The 16,050-nt window shown below is 37.1% G+C and overlaps 1 protein-coding gene across 20 annotated transcripts in view; it reads left to right on the top strand.

The window, feature by feature from the left end:
• Window positions 1–9,815, top strand: part of Rap1a (RAP1A, member of RAS oncogene family) — an 86,451-nt gene extending 76,636 nt beyond the window's left edge. For all 20 annotated transcript variants that reach the window (XM_058583627.1, XM_058583617.1, XM_058583619.1 and 17 more), the window contains 2 exons: window positions 5,433–5,548; window positions 9,119–9,815. In XM_058583627.1, the coding sequence (XP_058439610.1) occupies window positions 5,433–5,519 (87 nt within the window). In that variant the 3' untranslated portion in view covers window positions 5,520–5,548; window positions 9,119–9,815. The remainder of the gene's footprint in view (window positions 1–5,432; window positions 5,549–9,118) is intronic.
• The last annotated feature ends 6,235 nt before the right edge of the window (window positions 9,816–16,050 follow it).

Raw genomic sequence — 16,050 nt, 5'->3', positions numbered from 1 at the left:
ATTTCTTAGATTGCATAAGGTCACTTTGATAGCAGTAATGAGGATACTTAAATTTATCTTATTGTCAAAAAGGCTGTTAAAATTAAAGAATATGTATGAGGATCTGTTAAGCCTTTAAATAATATGTCAGAAAGTGGTGTGTGAAAATTGTCACAATACCCTTATGTTGTAACAATTATCTATCCAGATGCATGTAAATAGACTGTAAAGTCAAGTAGGATAGTACAGAATCAAAGTTGTTATAATGAACCTTCACTACCACAGAATTTGATGCTTTGCCTTTAGTGCATGCAGAAAAGTGGGGAATCTATGAGGATAGATGTGTCACTAGAATTTACTGTCCTTTATGCCTGATACAGCACGTGCACAAGGCTCTTTTTGGTTCCTGAATTAAGGACTCTGCTTTCTTGAATATAACTGGGCTAGAGTGCTTTAGCAAGTAAGCTATGTGCCTGGGTGCCTGGCTCTTTATAAAGGACCAACTTTACTGATTCCCTGAGAAAATCAGTACAATTCTCAACTAATCTCCACTAATCAAACAAAAACTTAAGTAATTCCATTTGCTTTTCTTAACTTTACCACAAACATTTTTAAAACAGCAACAACAGAGGGTCCTCCTTTCCTTTCCTTTCTTGTTTGCTTGCCATTTGTAGCATCACAGTTAGTCAGAATTCAGATCACTTAAAACACAGACTAACAATAAGAGAACGTGCCAGGCAAGGTGGCATATGCCTGTAATCCCAGTGACTTGGGAGGCTGAGACAGGAGGATTTAGTTCAATGCCAGCCTCAGCCAACTAAGCAAGGCACCAAGCAACTCAGTGAGACCCTGTTTCTAAATGAAATACAAAATAGTACAAAATAGGACTGGGGATGTGGCTCAGTGGTTGAGTGCCCCTGAGTTCAACTCCTGGTAACAAAACAAAACAAAAGAATAAGAGAAGGTATTATCTGAGTTCTGTGTTTTTGCTTGCTGTGTCTCTCTCTGGTCTGTGATTCTTGAGGTCACTTTTTTTTTTTTTTTTTTTTTTACTAATATTATACTTCTAGACTATTATCTGACTTTCAAAGCAACAAAATTACTTTAAATACCTGGCAGGGAAAAAAATTTCAACATACTCACTTACTCCTGTTTCTTAAAATAATTAAGAATGCCAGCTGGGTGTGGTGGTACATACCTGTAATCCCAGTGACTTGGAAGGCTAAGTAGGAGAATCACAGATTCAAGGCCAGTCTTGACAATTTAATGAGACCATGTCTAAAATAAAAAGGGTTGGGGATATTGCTTAGTAGCAGAGAACCCCAGGTCTAATCCCAGTACTGAAAAAGAAGAAGAAAAGGCAAGCTTGCTTTTTTAGATGAAACATTTTTTTTTTTTTTTTTTTTTTTTTTTGAGACAGGGTCTCACTAATTTGCCCAGGTTGGCCTTAAATTTGCAATCCTCCTGCCTCAGCCTCCTGAGTCACTGGGATTATAGGCATCTGCTACTACACCTTGCAGGTGAAACCATTTTTAATGAGTATGAAAACAAGAAAGTTTTAAGTTCCATTTATTCAGCAAATATTTATTGAATACCTACTGTGTTCTTGGCACTACAGTAGGCACCTAGGTAATAGTCATCCAGACTGACACTATTCCCACCCTTAAGAAGTTTACCTCCTAGTAAGGGGAACAAGTCCTGCTGAGTTCTTCAATGACAGATGTTTCTTACTCACTGCCAAGTAAATGAAAGGAAATTTGATAATATATCCAGCTTTAACTTTCTGTACTGTAGAATTATAATTTCCTAAAGGTTATTTTGAAAAATGTAGTATGATAAAATTCTAACTTTTATTGCAATTTTATGTAAAAGAAAGAAAAAGTAACTTTGATAAATAACACATTAAGACTGGTAAATTTACTTGGTTAGTGAAACAGTGGTATAAGGTCAACTTTTGTAGGATTGTTGGTTTAAGGATCCATTCCTTACTGTCCCTGACCTTACCCTCACTGGTTCCCACCCCCAACTTCATTGAGTTCTGGTGCTTAGTTGGGCCAGGGTCCAGCACACAGGGCCTCTTCCAGTGAGAGCCACAGTACAGCGGGGAACTGTTCCTCATCTTTTGTCATTGCATGCAGTTTCAATGTAGCAAACTAGTTTTTCACAGCAGTCTTGTTAAAGTCAACCCTTGAAGTAAAGGTTTATAAAACAAAGGTCAAAAAACAATAAAACAAAATAAAAGGCACTAGCCATTTTATAAGAATTTTTACTTTTTAAATTTAAACTTTATGCTAGAAATTCTTGTGAGTATAATTTGGGATCTCTCTCTCTCTCTCTCTCTCTCTCTCTCTCTCATTTCTCTCTTCATATCCTAATAATCCAGCAACAGGATTCCTTTGATAGTTCATAGTTTCTCAGATGGCTTAAGCTGTCTTATAAATGTTTGTATGATTCCAAATGCCTGAAGATAGAAGGATAATACTTTCATAAGATTCAACTCTTGGCCTTAACTAGAGAAGGACATACTGCTTGGCTAAGCTCTCTAATTTTCTGATTTTTTTAAACTCTTTTCCACACCACTTTTTGTGTTCTAAATGTAGTATGTAGCTATTCCCGAACCACATCAATCCTAATCAAGAATTAATTGTTCTTTGCTGAAGCTGGAGTAATAATTGGAATCAAGACGTCCCAATTTAGGAATGGGAGAGGGATTGAGAAACTTTATTCTGTGTTCCCTTTAGATTTAGTTCAGAGAGATGAGGAAGAACCTAGGCTGGGGACTTTCAGCATTTCTAACCAAATATTATAGTTCGAACTTGTCCTCATCACTGAACCATCTGCTGCTGTGAGGTAGGCAATGTTTTCCAAAGAAATAACTTAAAATAATACTACAAAAATTAGTTACCTTTGTGTATAATATGTGCCAGAGTCTGGAAACTGACTGGCATGAAGAAACTGAAATAGAAACTACACATATGTTTAATGACTTAATGTTGTGGTTTACCATTTTATTATTTTTCATATTATAGTTTACACTTGAGCCTCAGGAACTAATGAGAGCTCATTCATGGCTTATGCATGTTAAGTTCTTGAAGACTTCGGAGTTGAAAACAGCTTGAATTTTGGAGTTGTAAAATCAACTACCATTTTATTCATCAATTCTGTGTTTTTCTTAGAAATAAAATAATAGTTAAGTGGTTTCAAGAAGATGGGAGTGGGGAGGATGGGGCAGAAAGAAAAGAATATAAATTATTTACAGCTTTGGAATATATCACTCCATATTTTTTGCCTTTTTAACAATGTAATATTTTGACCATTTAAAAAAGTAAATAGATGATTGTTTATCATCTAAAAGAAATGTGACTACTTACTATCTTAAATACAGGTCAATAATTTTAAACTATTTTAAAATGTACTCAAAAGACTTAAGAATAATAAATTTCTGTGTACTTTTTATTCAGATTCTTCAGTTATTAACATTTTGCCACAGGTTTGTAAAAATAGTATTCATTTATTCCTAAATATTTTAATATGTATATCCTTGAATCAAAGACATTCTCTTACATAGCCACAACAAAACTATTAAAATCAAGAAAGTTGGACTGGGGTGTAACTTCATAGTAGAACACTTAACAACATACGTGTTCAAGATCATCCTAGGGTCAATCCCCAGCACCACAAAAGAAATAAAGAAAAATAATATCAGGAAAATTGATAATAACATAATTCGTGTTTGGTGTATATCCAGATTTTGCCAGTTGTCCCTGTGTTGCTCCTTGAAGCCAGTTTGTTTGGGAGTTTTGTTATTGTTGTATTGGGGATTGAATCCAGGACTTTACACAATACTATTCAAGTGCTGTTCCACAGAGTTATACCCCAAGAACTTTTTATATTATTTTTATTTTTGGAGGGGGGAGGATACCAGGAATTGAACTCAGGGTGCTCAACCACTGAGCCACATCCCCAGCCCTGTTTTGTATTTTATTTAGAGACAGGGTCTCTCTGAGTTGTTTGGCGCCTGCCTCGCCATTGCTGCCTGTCCCAGCTGCTGCTGGAATTACAGGCATGTGCCACTGCGCCTGGCATGAGAACTTTTTGAGACAGGGTGTCACTAAATTACTCACGCTGACCTTGCCATTCTCCTGCCTCAGCTTTCTCAGTAATTGGGATTACAGGCATGTGCCACCATGCCCAGCTAGGCAGGTTTTGTTTTTGTTTTGGGTTTTTTGTTTTTTTTTTTCCTTTTTAGGCAGTATATATATATATATATATATATATATATATATATATATATATATATATTTTTTTATCCATCTCTGCAAAGCACTGTTTATTCCAGATAAGTAACTGTAAAGGGACTTCCATGATACTTGTTTTTATCCCAGGTCTGCATTTCATAGTGAAGTGCCAAATTCAGCTGATCTATTCCAAGTTTCAACACTTTTGTATTCTTACCACTATAAATTGTATATAATTATATCAGAATTAAAATAATCTGCTTTTGCGAAATAAGTATGGCTGTACTTTTATCTTTGATACTATGTACTTTTACTTTAACATATCATTTGTCCCTTCAAATCAAGGATCAGTGAACTTTTTCTGTTTTTTTATTTTAACCAAAATTTAGGATCACTAAAAGGGGTCAAACAGAAATAATATATCTCTATATGTGATACCTGAAGACAGATTGAATACCTCTTTTATCCTATCTCACCCAAAAATGTATAACTGAAATCTAATTGTTAGCCAATATCAGACAAACTCAAATTCAGGGGAAATTTTATGACTCTACTAGCTTTTTTTCATAAATGACAATGCCCTGAAAGGCAGCATCCAAGGAACTCTTCCTGATTTTAAAAGACTAAAAATTCAGGAAACAAAATGTAGTGTGTGATCCTGGATGAATTAATTCTATCCCTGGAGGGGAAAGTGGCTTTTTAGGACATTATTGGGATAGTTGATGAGACTGCAGTTTGTACTGTAGACAATACAAAGTAAAGTATCAATGCTTAAATATCTTGAATGTGATAACTGTAAGATACTTATGAAAGAGAGTATTCTTGTTCTTAGAAAATACACACTCAATTCATAAGGGACCTATGGAATACAGACTACTCTTATATGGTTGAGAAAAATAAGTGTGTGCATATTTAGAGAGAAAAATGGTAAATTAAGTGGCAAAATGTTACTGATTGGTGGATCAGTACTATTCTTGCAACTTTTCTCTTAATTTTAAAGTTTTTACTACCAGTTCTTAATATTGAATGTCTGAGAGCAATAAATAGGTAAGTCCTGCTTTACCCTAACTGAGGGTCAGCTGGGGCTTCTAAGAAACTCAACTTCAAAACAAAGCAGCAAAATACAGATCTAAGAGCATAATATTTAACAGAACCAAAATTGCTTTGTGGGATGAAGTCTCAAATATTGGTTAAGTACTTTTTCCTTCTTTTTAGATATTTTATGACCTGGTCAGACAGATAAATAGAAAAACACCAGTGGAAAAGAAGAAGCCTAAAAAGAAATCATGCCTGCTGCTCTAGACCCAAAGTCAGCAGCAGCTCTGAGCCAGGTAAGATGCTAAAAGTAAAACAAATGCCTTTCTCATCATTTCCTTTTGGAATTTTTCCAACTTGACCCACTTTTTTTTTTTTTTTTTTTAACCTATTCTGGGTATTTCTGAGCTTCTGTGCCTTGTACATGTGATATACCCTTGAAGACACATTCATCTGTTGGATTATTTAGCTTCTGCATGAAATTCTAAGCTGTGAGAGGGTGATGAGCAGGTCTGATTTGCTCACCAATGTGTTTCTAGCACCTGCTGCAGGATGGGTATTAATCACATGCATGCCTGTAATCCCAGCAACTCAAGAGGCTCAGGGAAGAGGATTGCATGTTCAAGGCCAGCCTCAGCAATTTAGTGAGACCCTGTTTCAAAACAAAAGATAAAAAGGGCCAAGGATGTAGCTCAGTGGTAAAGCACCCCTGGGTTCAATCCCCAGTACCAATTTAAAAAAAAAAAAAAAATCTTAATGTATAATAGGTATTCAAAAAATAGGGCTTGGGGCTGGGGATGTAGCTCAAGAGTAGAATACTTGCCTAGCATGTCTGAGGCCCTGGATTCAATCCCCAGCCCTGCAAAAAAAAAAAAAAAATAGGACTTGAATACTTTCCTGGATGATTCCCAAACTCATGCTGAATTAAAGTGAAATAGTGATTACTCTGAAAGAAAAAGACAAAAGTGCATGACTGATCAGTTTATCTCAGACACACCCATATATATCAGTAGTGATCACTTTCCCTAAATGTATTCCTGCCCTGATTTCTAACATCATGGATTAGTTTTGCCCCTCTTTGAACTTTACATAAACAAAAACATATAACATTATTTTATTTTTGACTATTTTCATGAGAATTACCCATGTTGCATGTAGCAATAGTTCATTTTTATTGTGTTATACTATATTTTATTGTATGACTAAGTTAGTAATATATTTATATATTCTGCTGTTGACAGACGTTAGGGCATTTTTCAGGAATCAGCATGGATAATTCTGCCTGCATATTCTTGTACGTTTTTTGTGACATATGCATGCATTTCTGTCCATGTGTATGTCTAGGAATGGAGTGGCCCGATCATATGCTATATACGTTGACAACTTTAGGAGATTCTGCTAAAAAAGTTTTTCAAAGTGGTTTTACCAGTTCACACACCCTCAGCAGTTTATGAGTTCTACATCCTCCCCAAAGTTGGTGTTACCAGCCTTTGTAACTTGAGCCATTCTCGTGGATGTGTAGTAGTACATTATTATAGTTTTGGTAGTCATTCCCTCTCAGGTGTTTGTTGATATCTTTCTCCTTTTTTTATTTTTTAGTTTTTGGTGGACACAACATCTTTATTTTATTTTTATGTGGTGCTGAGGATCAAACCCAGCGCCCGCGCATTCCAGGCAAGCGCGCTACCGTTTGAGCCACATCCCCAGCCCCATGTTGATATCTTTCCAAAAAAATGTTTTACCTATAAGCTTCTGAGTAGTAGTTAACTTTAAGTATCATGTAAGTTTTGGGGCACAGGGAATTAGACCCAGAGGCACTCTATTTCTGAGCAACATCCTGGCCTGAAATTTGTGATCCTCCTGCTTCAGCCTTCTGAGTTGCTAGGATTACAGGCATGTGCCACCATAGCTGGCTACCACTTAAGTTTTTGTTAAGTGGACCCAGTGGAAATTAGTGACAGTATTTAATAAAGCTGCCTATCAAATGAGAAACCAGGCTATATAGGATCAATTATTATCATTTAAAAATTATGTATTCAAATTCTCTAAGGTTTTTGGCTTTGGGCCAAATGGTTGTTTTAGGCTTTTAGTGAAATTTGATTTAATAATTTTACTTCATCAGTTCCCTGGAAGTTGTTATTGTTAAGATTACTGTCTTTTGTGTGTATTCAGGGAAGGGTGCAAAGATAAGGACTTTAGTTCTTAAACACATTGTTTCACTCCTTTGTAGTTGACACCATTACCTAGGTTGATCCTAGTTTAAGTTTCCATTTAAGAAGATGTTCTTTTAGTTTGTTTAAAGGAAAAGATGTCATCCTTTAGTATATTATAACTTTAAAAATTCATTCATAGGGCTGGGGATGTGGCTCAAGCGGTAGGGCGCTCGCCTGGCATGCGTGCGGCCCGGGTTCAATCCTCAGCACCACATACAAAGATGTTAATGTCCGCCAATAACTAAAAAAAAATAAACATTAAAAAAATTCATTCTCTCTCTCTCTCTCTCTCTCTCTCTCTCTCTCTCTCTCTCTCTCCTCCCTCTTAAAAAAAAAAATCATTCATGTACAGTATGACAGTGTATTATAAATTTTACCTTAGAGGAAAGAAATCTTGGCCTAGATCTAGAAATAAGGTTTTCATCCAAGTTACATCAATTCTTAGACTATGTACATAATTTATCTTATAATATGGATGTTTGATAATACCAAATAGGTGGCTTAGTAGTCAGACTACTCTGCAGTGCATTTTGTTGTGATCATTATGCATGCTGTTCCTGTACTTTTAAAAGAATTGAAGCCAGGGGTAGTGTGCACACTGGAGTCCCAGTCTCAGGAGGCTGAGGCAGAAGGATTGCTTGAACCCAAGAGTTAGAGGTTATCCTGAGCAGTATAGCAAGATCCTATCTCAAAAGTACTGAGACACAGGATAGATTTAAATAACAATTTTGAACATTTTTAATACAGAGTATATGAATCTTGAGGGCAGCTTATGTAGTCTGTAGCCTCTAGACAGAATCATAATAAAGCATGTTAATGTTTTTTTTTATACGTCCCATTTTTTAAGACCTCTGAGAGAAATTAGTCATAAGGAGTTCTTCTTTTAAAGTAATTTCCTTCTGGTAAGCAATAATACTTTCTGATTCTTCTACTCTTGAATTTGGGTTTTTTCTGTATCATCTCTTGCCTTGCCTTTATTAGAAGTGGTCATCCTAATGTATATAAGTGTAAACTAATAGAATAAATTTCTCATGGAAAGTTCATGCAGGCAAGTGTCATTTTCTTAGTGGAAAGGGAAATTTTAAAAATAAGATGAAAGTGGGATAGAAAGGAAAGGTCACTATTATCCTCTTTATGAACAGGACTATAGGATACAACAAGTATAATGAAACCAAGGAAAGGCTAAAATTGATCAATTATAGACTCCCTTTCTTGAGTTTAGTCTTTTATATTTCATTATTTTAAAAAACTTTTTTTCCTTTCTACATTTTTTATTGGTGCATTATAGTTGTACATAATGGAGATTTCTTGTTACATATTTGTACGTGCACACAATATAACAATATAATTTGGCCAGTATCACTCACCAGCATTAAAACATTTTAAAAATAAATTCAAAATAGCTCTGTTATATTATTACTAGTTGTCTAGTAATAATCAGCCAGGATCATTGTATCTTTGTGTGCATGCATGCACATGTATGCTGGGGATCAAACGCAGGGTCTTATGCATCACTAGGCATGTATTCTGTCATTGAGCTACATCCCCAGGCTAAGATCATGGTTTTCTATGTTATTGGATATCTACTTGATTACTACTATATTTTGACATCTAGAGATAACCATATGTATGTGTATGTGTTTAATATTCTAGATTACAGGAATGAAGAACTGTTGCCTACTTGGAAAGTGCCAGCATTCCAGACTTCAAAAAATAAATCTGAAGAGGCTTCTCCTGTTTTATATATTATGTGAAGAATTTAGATCTTATGTTGGTTTGCACAAGTTCCCTGAAGAAAAAAAAAAAATTGCTCTGTGTATATCTCTTGGAAAATAAGACAATAGCATTTCTCCTTTGCAATAGCAGTTATAACAGATGTGAAAATAAATATACTTGACTCTAATACAATTATACAAAAGAGCATGGATGCATTTCAAATGTTAGATATTGCTACTATAATCAAATGATTTCATATTGACCTTTTTATCATGATTCCTCCCTGTTAAGCACTAAAAGTTGAATCATTATACTTTATATCTGTAATGATATAATCAATTATGAAATTTCCCCTCAAACTCATTGCAGCAGATAACTTTTTTGAGTCATTGACTTCATTTTATATTTAAAAAATTATGAGATATCATCTGTCATTATATTCTAATTAAAATTGTTCGTGCATAATGCTTTGGAAAAAATGGGTCTTTTATAGGAAAAACTGGGATAACTGATTTCTATAGCTTTCAAAGCTAAAATATATAATATACTAAACCAACTCTAATATGGCTTCTTGTGTTTTACTGTCAGATTAAATTACAGCTTTTATGGATGATTAAATTTTAGTACATTTTCATTTGGTTTGTGTGTTTTTGTTATTGTTTATAGATTTAAGGACTTTATTTTATAATGACCACATTGTTTTAAATGCGACAGTAGCTCCTTTCTGCCTGGTATCTGCAGAATTCTTGGCTTTAAACTATACTAACTGGTGATTTCTGTAGGAACAGACCTCCTACTTCCTGTTCCAGATAATATTTATTCCTACTATACAGTATAATACATCAGACTACATAGAATAGTTTTGTATATTCTCTCTTGATCTTAAACATTGTATCTTGCTGAATAAAATATCCCACTGTGTATTATTTTTATATGTAAAGAGATAAGTTTAATACTGTATCAGGGTTTAACTTTTACTATTTCAAATCTTCCACAGCTTGTAATTTTATTAAGGATATCCTTTTTGCCATTGTTAATTTGTTGGGTGTGGGTCCACCAATGAAGTGTTATGTAAAAGCTTTCAAACTTGCTTTATAATAGATTAAAGATTTTGAGAGAAGTAAGTGAAAGTTAAAACACATAAAAAGAATGTGTTAATTACTTTTGCTTTGACTATATATGAAGTAGTATAGTAGTAGTAATATGAAAAAGATTACTAAGTTAAAATTTTAGCTGGCTATATAGTGGTGCTTTTCTTTTTCTTCCCAATTATTTCCATTTTTAGAAAAGATGGGGCTTAAGTAGGGCATGGACCCAGGGTGATGTTGCTTATGTGTTCTCCATAAAGAAAGAAAGAAAGCCAACAGCTTGTTAGCCAGTGAAGTACTGGAGAAGGAAAGAAACAAGCTTAGGAAGCCTGTGCCTTGTCCCTGAATATCAAGGAGGAGATCAGTCCTAGAAAGTCTAAATCATTGCTCAGGGATCTAGATACTGTCTCATTGCAACTAGGTGTGAAACAATGTTCATGCCTTGCTGTGATTTTTTTTTCCAGGAGTGTGGTCAGCCCATTAGTTACTGAATTGACATTTAAAAGTCAGCTTTCAAATGTAAGTTCTTTCCAGCCTGAGAAAATGTTAAAAATATTGTTTTTAAAAATTGGAAATTGTATTTTTTTGAGTTTCTAATAAACTTAGTTGCCTAATAACACTTCCCTCTTCTGATCCAATTATGCATATGTCCGTGATTGAGGGGCAAAAAAATATATAATAAATTTTAAAAATCAGTGAAACATTAGGGCCAATTTGTTCAGGTCAGTGAGGTTTGTTTTGTTTTTGTTTTTTGTTTTTGAAATGTGGTTTCACTATGTTGCCCATACTGGCTTCAAACTCCTGGACTCAAGTGATTCTACCACCTCAGCCTCCCAAATAGCTGGGACCGCAGATGAGCGTGTTCCCAGCTTAGAGACATACTCTTAATTTAAGTCCTCTTAAGTTCTACTTTAAACACTTCTCAAACATTTTCATAGAAAAACATGCAAACCAGAGAACTTTCTATGTTACATAGGTTGTATAATTATTTGTTACATTAAATACAAATTATTAAATAAGACTTAAGTTTCAGTCGGCTTGACAAGTAGCATAAACTCACTGTCCTCTCCTTTAGAATAATAGAGGAGAAAGATGATTGTTGTTGGATTCTCTGTCACATCTTACACAGTCTACTTGGTTTAAAGGTGGAACTACCAAGAAAAGGTGCTTTTTTAAAGCACACTGGTGAGCAGAGCAAGACCAGCTGAAATCAAGAGACACCGCAGTGTTAATCTCAAGAAAATCTGTGGTTGCCGAGCAAGCCAGAAAGGCATCCTGGGAGAAAATGAGAAGGGTGTGTTTTTGTATTGTCCCTATGTGAACTCCTTAGTCTTGGTTCCAGTGGAAAGATGTATTTTTGTAGCTGAAAAATCAAGAGACTAGGATATTACACAAGTCTCCTGTGATAAATATCCAGGAACTGAAAGAACCCATATTAGTATTTGAGGCTATTTAAAGTATAATAGCTTTGGTTATATGAGTAACATATAATTTAAAGAAGGTTTGATGCCACATTTAATAGTTTTCTTTTTCCAACTAAAAACAAACCACTTTAATGGCTTATTAGTGCTCCCAGTCTAGGTTTAGAAATTAAGTGAATACATAATCTAACTATAATCTTTCCCTCCACCAGGGGGAGCTTCAGTATCGGTAACACTGCTACAAGCCTTGCAAGTATTCAAGCCATCTCTTCTACACACACTGCATTCCTCACAGAGTCATCTAGGCTCCCTCAAGAGTTTACAATCTGGTTGGGCAGGAAAGATACACAAATCAAATTCATCCAAGATATGTATAACAATAACTTACTGAATTTGAGTCCCCCTTTCAAGAATGGAGAAATGCAGGGCTGGGGATATAGCTCAGTTGGTAGAGTGCTTCTTCCCTCGTGAGCATAAAGGCCTTGGTTCAATCCCTAGCACCACAAAAAAAAAAAAAAAAAAAAAAACAGAATGGAGAAATGCAGGTGTTGATGTGTTGCCCGCTTCTTCCTCAACTCTGAACTCATATCTGTTTGTACCTTGATCTGCCACCACCAATGGTCATCTTTCACTCCTCACTGAAACAGTCAATTCTTTGAAGTTAATGTACTTGGAAAACTTAATATTTAGGGGAAATATTTTTATTTTATTACAGAATTTATTAAAACAGGTGACTTGGTGTGTAGTTATTCTTTACATATGAATAATAATAAAAACATTCTGCATTTTGTACCTAGCTAATTTAAGATATTTTGCGTCTTTCTCCTCACAGGGGTGTGGTTTGGGGCGGGGTGAGAGAGAGAGAAAGCGAGTGAGCAAGCATATGCCTGAGTTTTAGGGACTAAGGGACAGAAAGAATTAAGGAATACCATGGTATTTTCCTTTCTAAGCAATCCTAATAAACTGTTAGAAGCTTTTATAAATCGTATGTCTTTTGAAACCAAAGTGCAAAGAAATTGTCAGGTAATGTGGAGGAGGAAAATAATTTATGAAACAACCTTCTCTTTGGGTCTTATACTTATTTAGGTTCTAAATATGTGTTAAAATAGCTCCACTTGAATTAGCTCCAAATTTAAAAGGGTAGAGTGGTTTGGGTGCTTTTTCAAAATATGGAAAGAGCCCATCTTACAGTGAGAGAAATGATTGTGAGTCTTGAGGCTGCCTAAACCACATAGCTATTAGCATGTGTAATCTCCAGAAGTATGAATATTAAAGCTGGGCTTCGTAGCATTGTCCTGTAATTCCAGCTACTCAAGAGGCTGAGACAGGAGAATCTCAAGTTTGAGGCCAGCCTCAGCACCTTATTGAGACCGTGCCTCAAAACAAAAAATTGAAAGAGCTGGGATGTGACTTAATGGTAGAATATTTGCCCAGAATGGTGAGACCCTGGATCCATCCCCTGTACTGCAAAAGAAAAAAGTCAAAATTGAAAGTTACTCCTGAAAATGTAGTACAGATATTACATTGATCATGGGTTTTTCTTACTGCAGTTTTATCTTGGGTTAGTTGAATGTGTAGTCCATTTATTGCCTTGTCCTTCTTAAATATTCTAATTGAGAGCAGTGGGAGGCTTTGGACTGGGTGCCTAGTTCTGTTTTCTAGGAAGGGAACATGGATTTTGCATTTTGAAATAAATAGCTTTAAAAGGGAATTGATGGGGAGCATATTCTTTGGGCTTGTTAAGAAGTGGCCTCCTGTGGTTCTGGGCCCAAGTTGTGATGTACATTTCCCACTAATTGCTTCTCTTAAGAAGCAAGAGGCTGCTTTGCGTCTTTCTCCTCACAGGGGTGTGGTTTGGGGCGGGGTGAGAGAGAGAGAAAGCGAGTGAGCAAGCATATGCCTGAGTTTTAGGGACTAAGGGACAGAAAGAATTAAGGAATACCATGGTATTTTCCTTTCTAAGCAATCCTAATAAACTGTTAGAAGCTTTTATAAATCGTATGTCTTTTGAAACCAAAGTGCAAAGAAATTGTCAGGTAATGTGGAGGAGGAAAATAATTTATGAAACAACCTTCTCTTTGGGTCTTATACTTATTTAGGTTCTAAATATGTGTTAAAATAGCTCCACTTGAATTAGCTCCAAATTTAAAAGGGTAGAGTGGTTTGGGTGCTTTCCTCTTGAGGAAAATCCTTAATAAACCTTTCCATTTTAAACAGTGCTGTGACTCTTTTGAACTATTGTTTTCAAAGAATTTTTTTTTAAGCTTAACCCTTTCCAAATTTTGTGCTAAATGTCATAGGGCCCACACAGCAAAACAGGGCATGACTTACGGGCCTATCAGCAAACATTTATTGTGCTTCTACTGTATACCATGTGCAGTCTATGCTTGGGCTACAATGGGCGGACCATACAGACAAAATCTTTTAAAAAATTGTAAAATGTGTGTGTGTGTGTGTGTGTGTACACGCACACATACACTTAGTAAGAGAGCTCTTTTCCTTAATCCACCCCTGTTGGGTAGGTGCAAACTTTCCCACCAGATCCCATCAGGCCATCCCCTGGGGGTGAGAGAAAGGGCACAGGCCATACTTAATCATGTAGTCCCCTGTCATTCTAGCCGTAGGCGTCACTGAGGTCTTTCTCCACTTTGGTGGATTGGGAATTTGAAGGAGCCACCAGGATTAAGGGAATGCAAAGCATGTAGTCTTCCCAGTTTGAAAAGTAGGAACTAGAATAGTGGGACCAGAGCCTAGCCCCTGCCTGTCTTCCATGGGCAGGGGATACATTTAATGGAAAAGTTTAAAGATGATATTGAATCCCTTCACTCCCACCAGGGTCCTGAAGCCTATGCCATAAGCTTTGGGGTCCTTCAGGCCCTTGGAAACACTGATGCAAAGCTAACCCCTTATTTTCTGGTACATAAATGTATTTATTTTTAAAAAATCTTTATTTTTTAGTAGTAGATGGACAATACCTTTATTTATTTATCTTTATGTGGTGTTGAGGCTCGAACCCAGTGCTTCACACATGCTAGGCAAGAGCTCTACCACTGAGCCACAGTCCCAGCCCCCATAAATGATTGATCTGAACAGAAACTTAGAACCTCAGCCCAGGGATCCAACACCAACACCAGACACCAGTCTGGCCCCGAGCTCTCTATAATGAGCAAGCTCACTGGCCAGTGGTGGGTAAGGAAGTTGAGTGGTTCATTGAGGTGGTCTGGGATGACACTAGCCTTGACTGCTCTGCTCAGGGAGCTGAGTTGATGCAGGGGATTCAGTTGCTTACCTACCCACTTGGAATAAACTGTTACTTTAAAAAAAAAAATCTGCCTAATGTCCTTCCCTTTCCCATCATTTCTACACAAATGGCTGTACACATGCTGCCTTGCTGGCAGCTCAGCTCCTGGTTGGGAGACAATGTCTGGAGTGTGGCCAGAAGTGGGACTGGAGGTGTGGAAGGCACCAACACCCAACTCTCAACTTCCTTCCCCATTGCCCTGCCTGTCCCTCAACAGTCACAATGAGGGGAGGAGAATCTAGTAGACTCAATGTCCCTGGTAGGGTGGGGCCCTAGCCCAGCAAGTCAGAAAAGGTCTCAGGGCAGGGTAAGTCTGGGACCAGATACTGGCAGAAGAAATGAGAAAGATCAGGTCAGGAAGGCCAGTGGAAAGGGATCATCCCAAGAGAGGGGAAACATTTGAAGACAGGTAACCTCTGGGATGGCAGTTGGATCCATTTGGGACTGAGCAGGCATAGCTCTGAAGGACCCCAGCTCAGGGCAGCCCAGTGACAGCATAGCAATGGGAACAGATAGGGAGCTAAGTGGGAGGTGAGGACTGAGGCTCCCCAGATAGCCTGCGTTAAAATAGAATTGGCCTGAGAAACCAGATGAGCAGGCCAGGGGAACAGGGAAGTGCACAACAGCTTGGAGAGGGAGGCTGGGGACCAAAGTTCCCAGAGGTCACCATGTCCCAGCCTGCCCTCTCCTGGGGAATGGGCTGTGGAGTAGAATGAAAAGAGGCCTTGGGAGGCAGCTGCGGAGGCCTTGCCTGCTGGCCTTCCTGAAGCAGAAGCCAGAGGTGGGCCCGGCCTGCGTCTTGCTCTGGGAGTCGAGATCACCTTGGGAGCCCTGTGCGCAGTGCTAAAGATGCAGAAATGAGGAACGAGCAGTTGCTCCCAGCCCAGCGAGGAGAAGCAGCAAACAGAAGTGACTCACAAAGTAAATACTATGGTTTGGTCAGAGGCACAGTTTAGGCCTGTGAGGAGGGTTTCACCAATGGCCTTCAAACTATGTGGTGAAAGACAAATAAAAGTCAGCCTGAGATTGTGGGGCAATTGGATTCCTCAGGAGACAGCA

The sequence above is a fragment of the Marmota monax genome, unplaced genomic scaffold (assembly GCF_021218885.2).
Source record: "Marmota monax isolate L192 unplaced genomic scaffold, Marmota_monax_Labrador192_F-V1.1 WCK01_AAM20220418_F8-fsc00087, whole genome shotgun sequence".
NCBI classification, from domain to species: domain Eukaryota; kingdom Metazoa; phylum Chordata; class Mammalia; order Rodentia; family Sciuridae; genus Marmota; species Marmota monax.
This window is presented reverse-complemented; position numbering and strand designations above follow the sequence as displayed.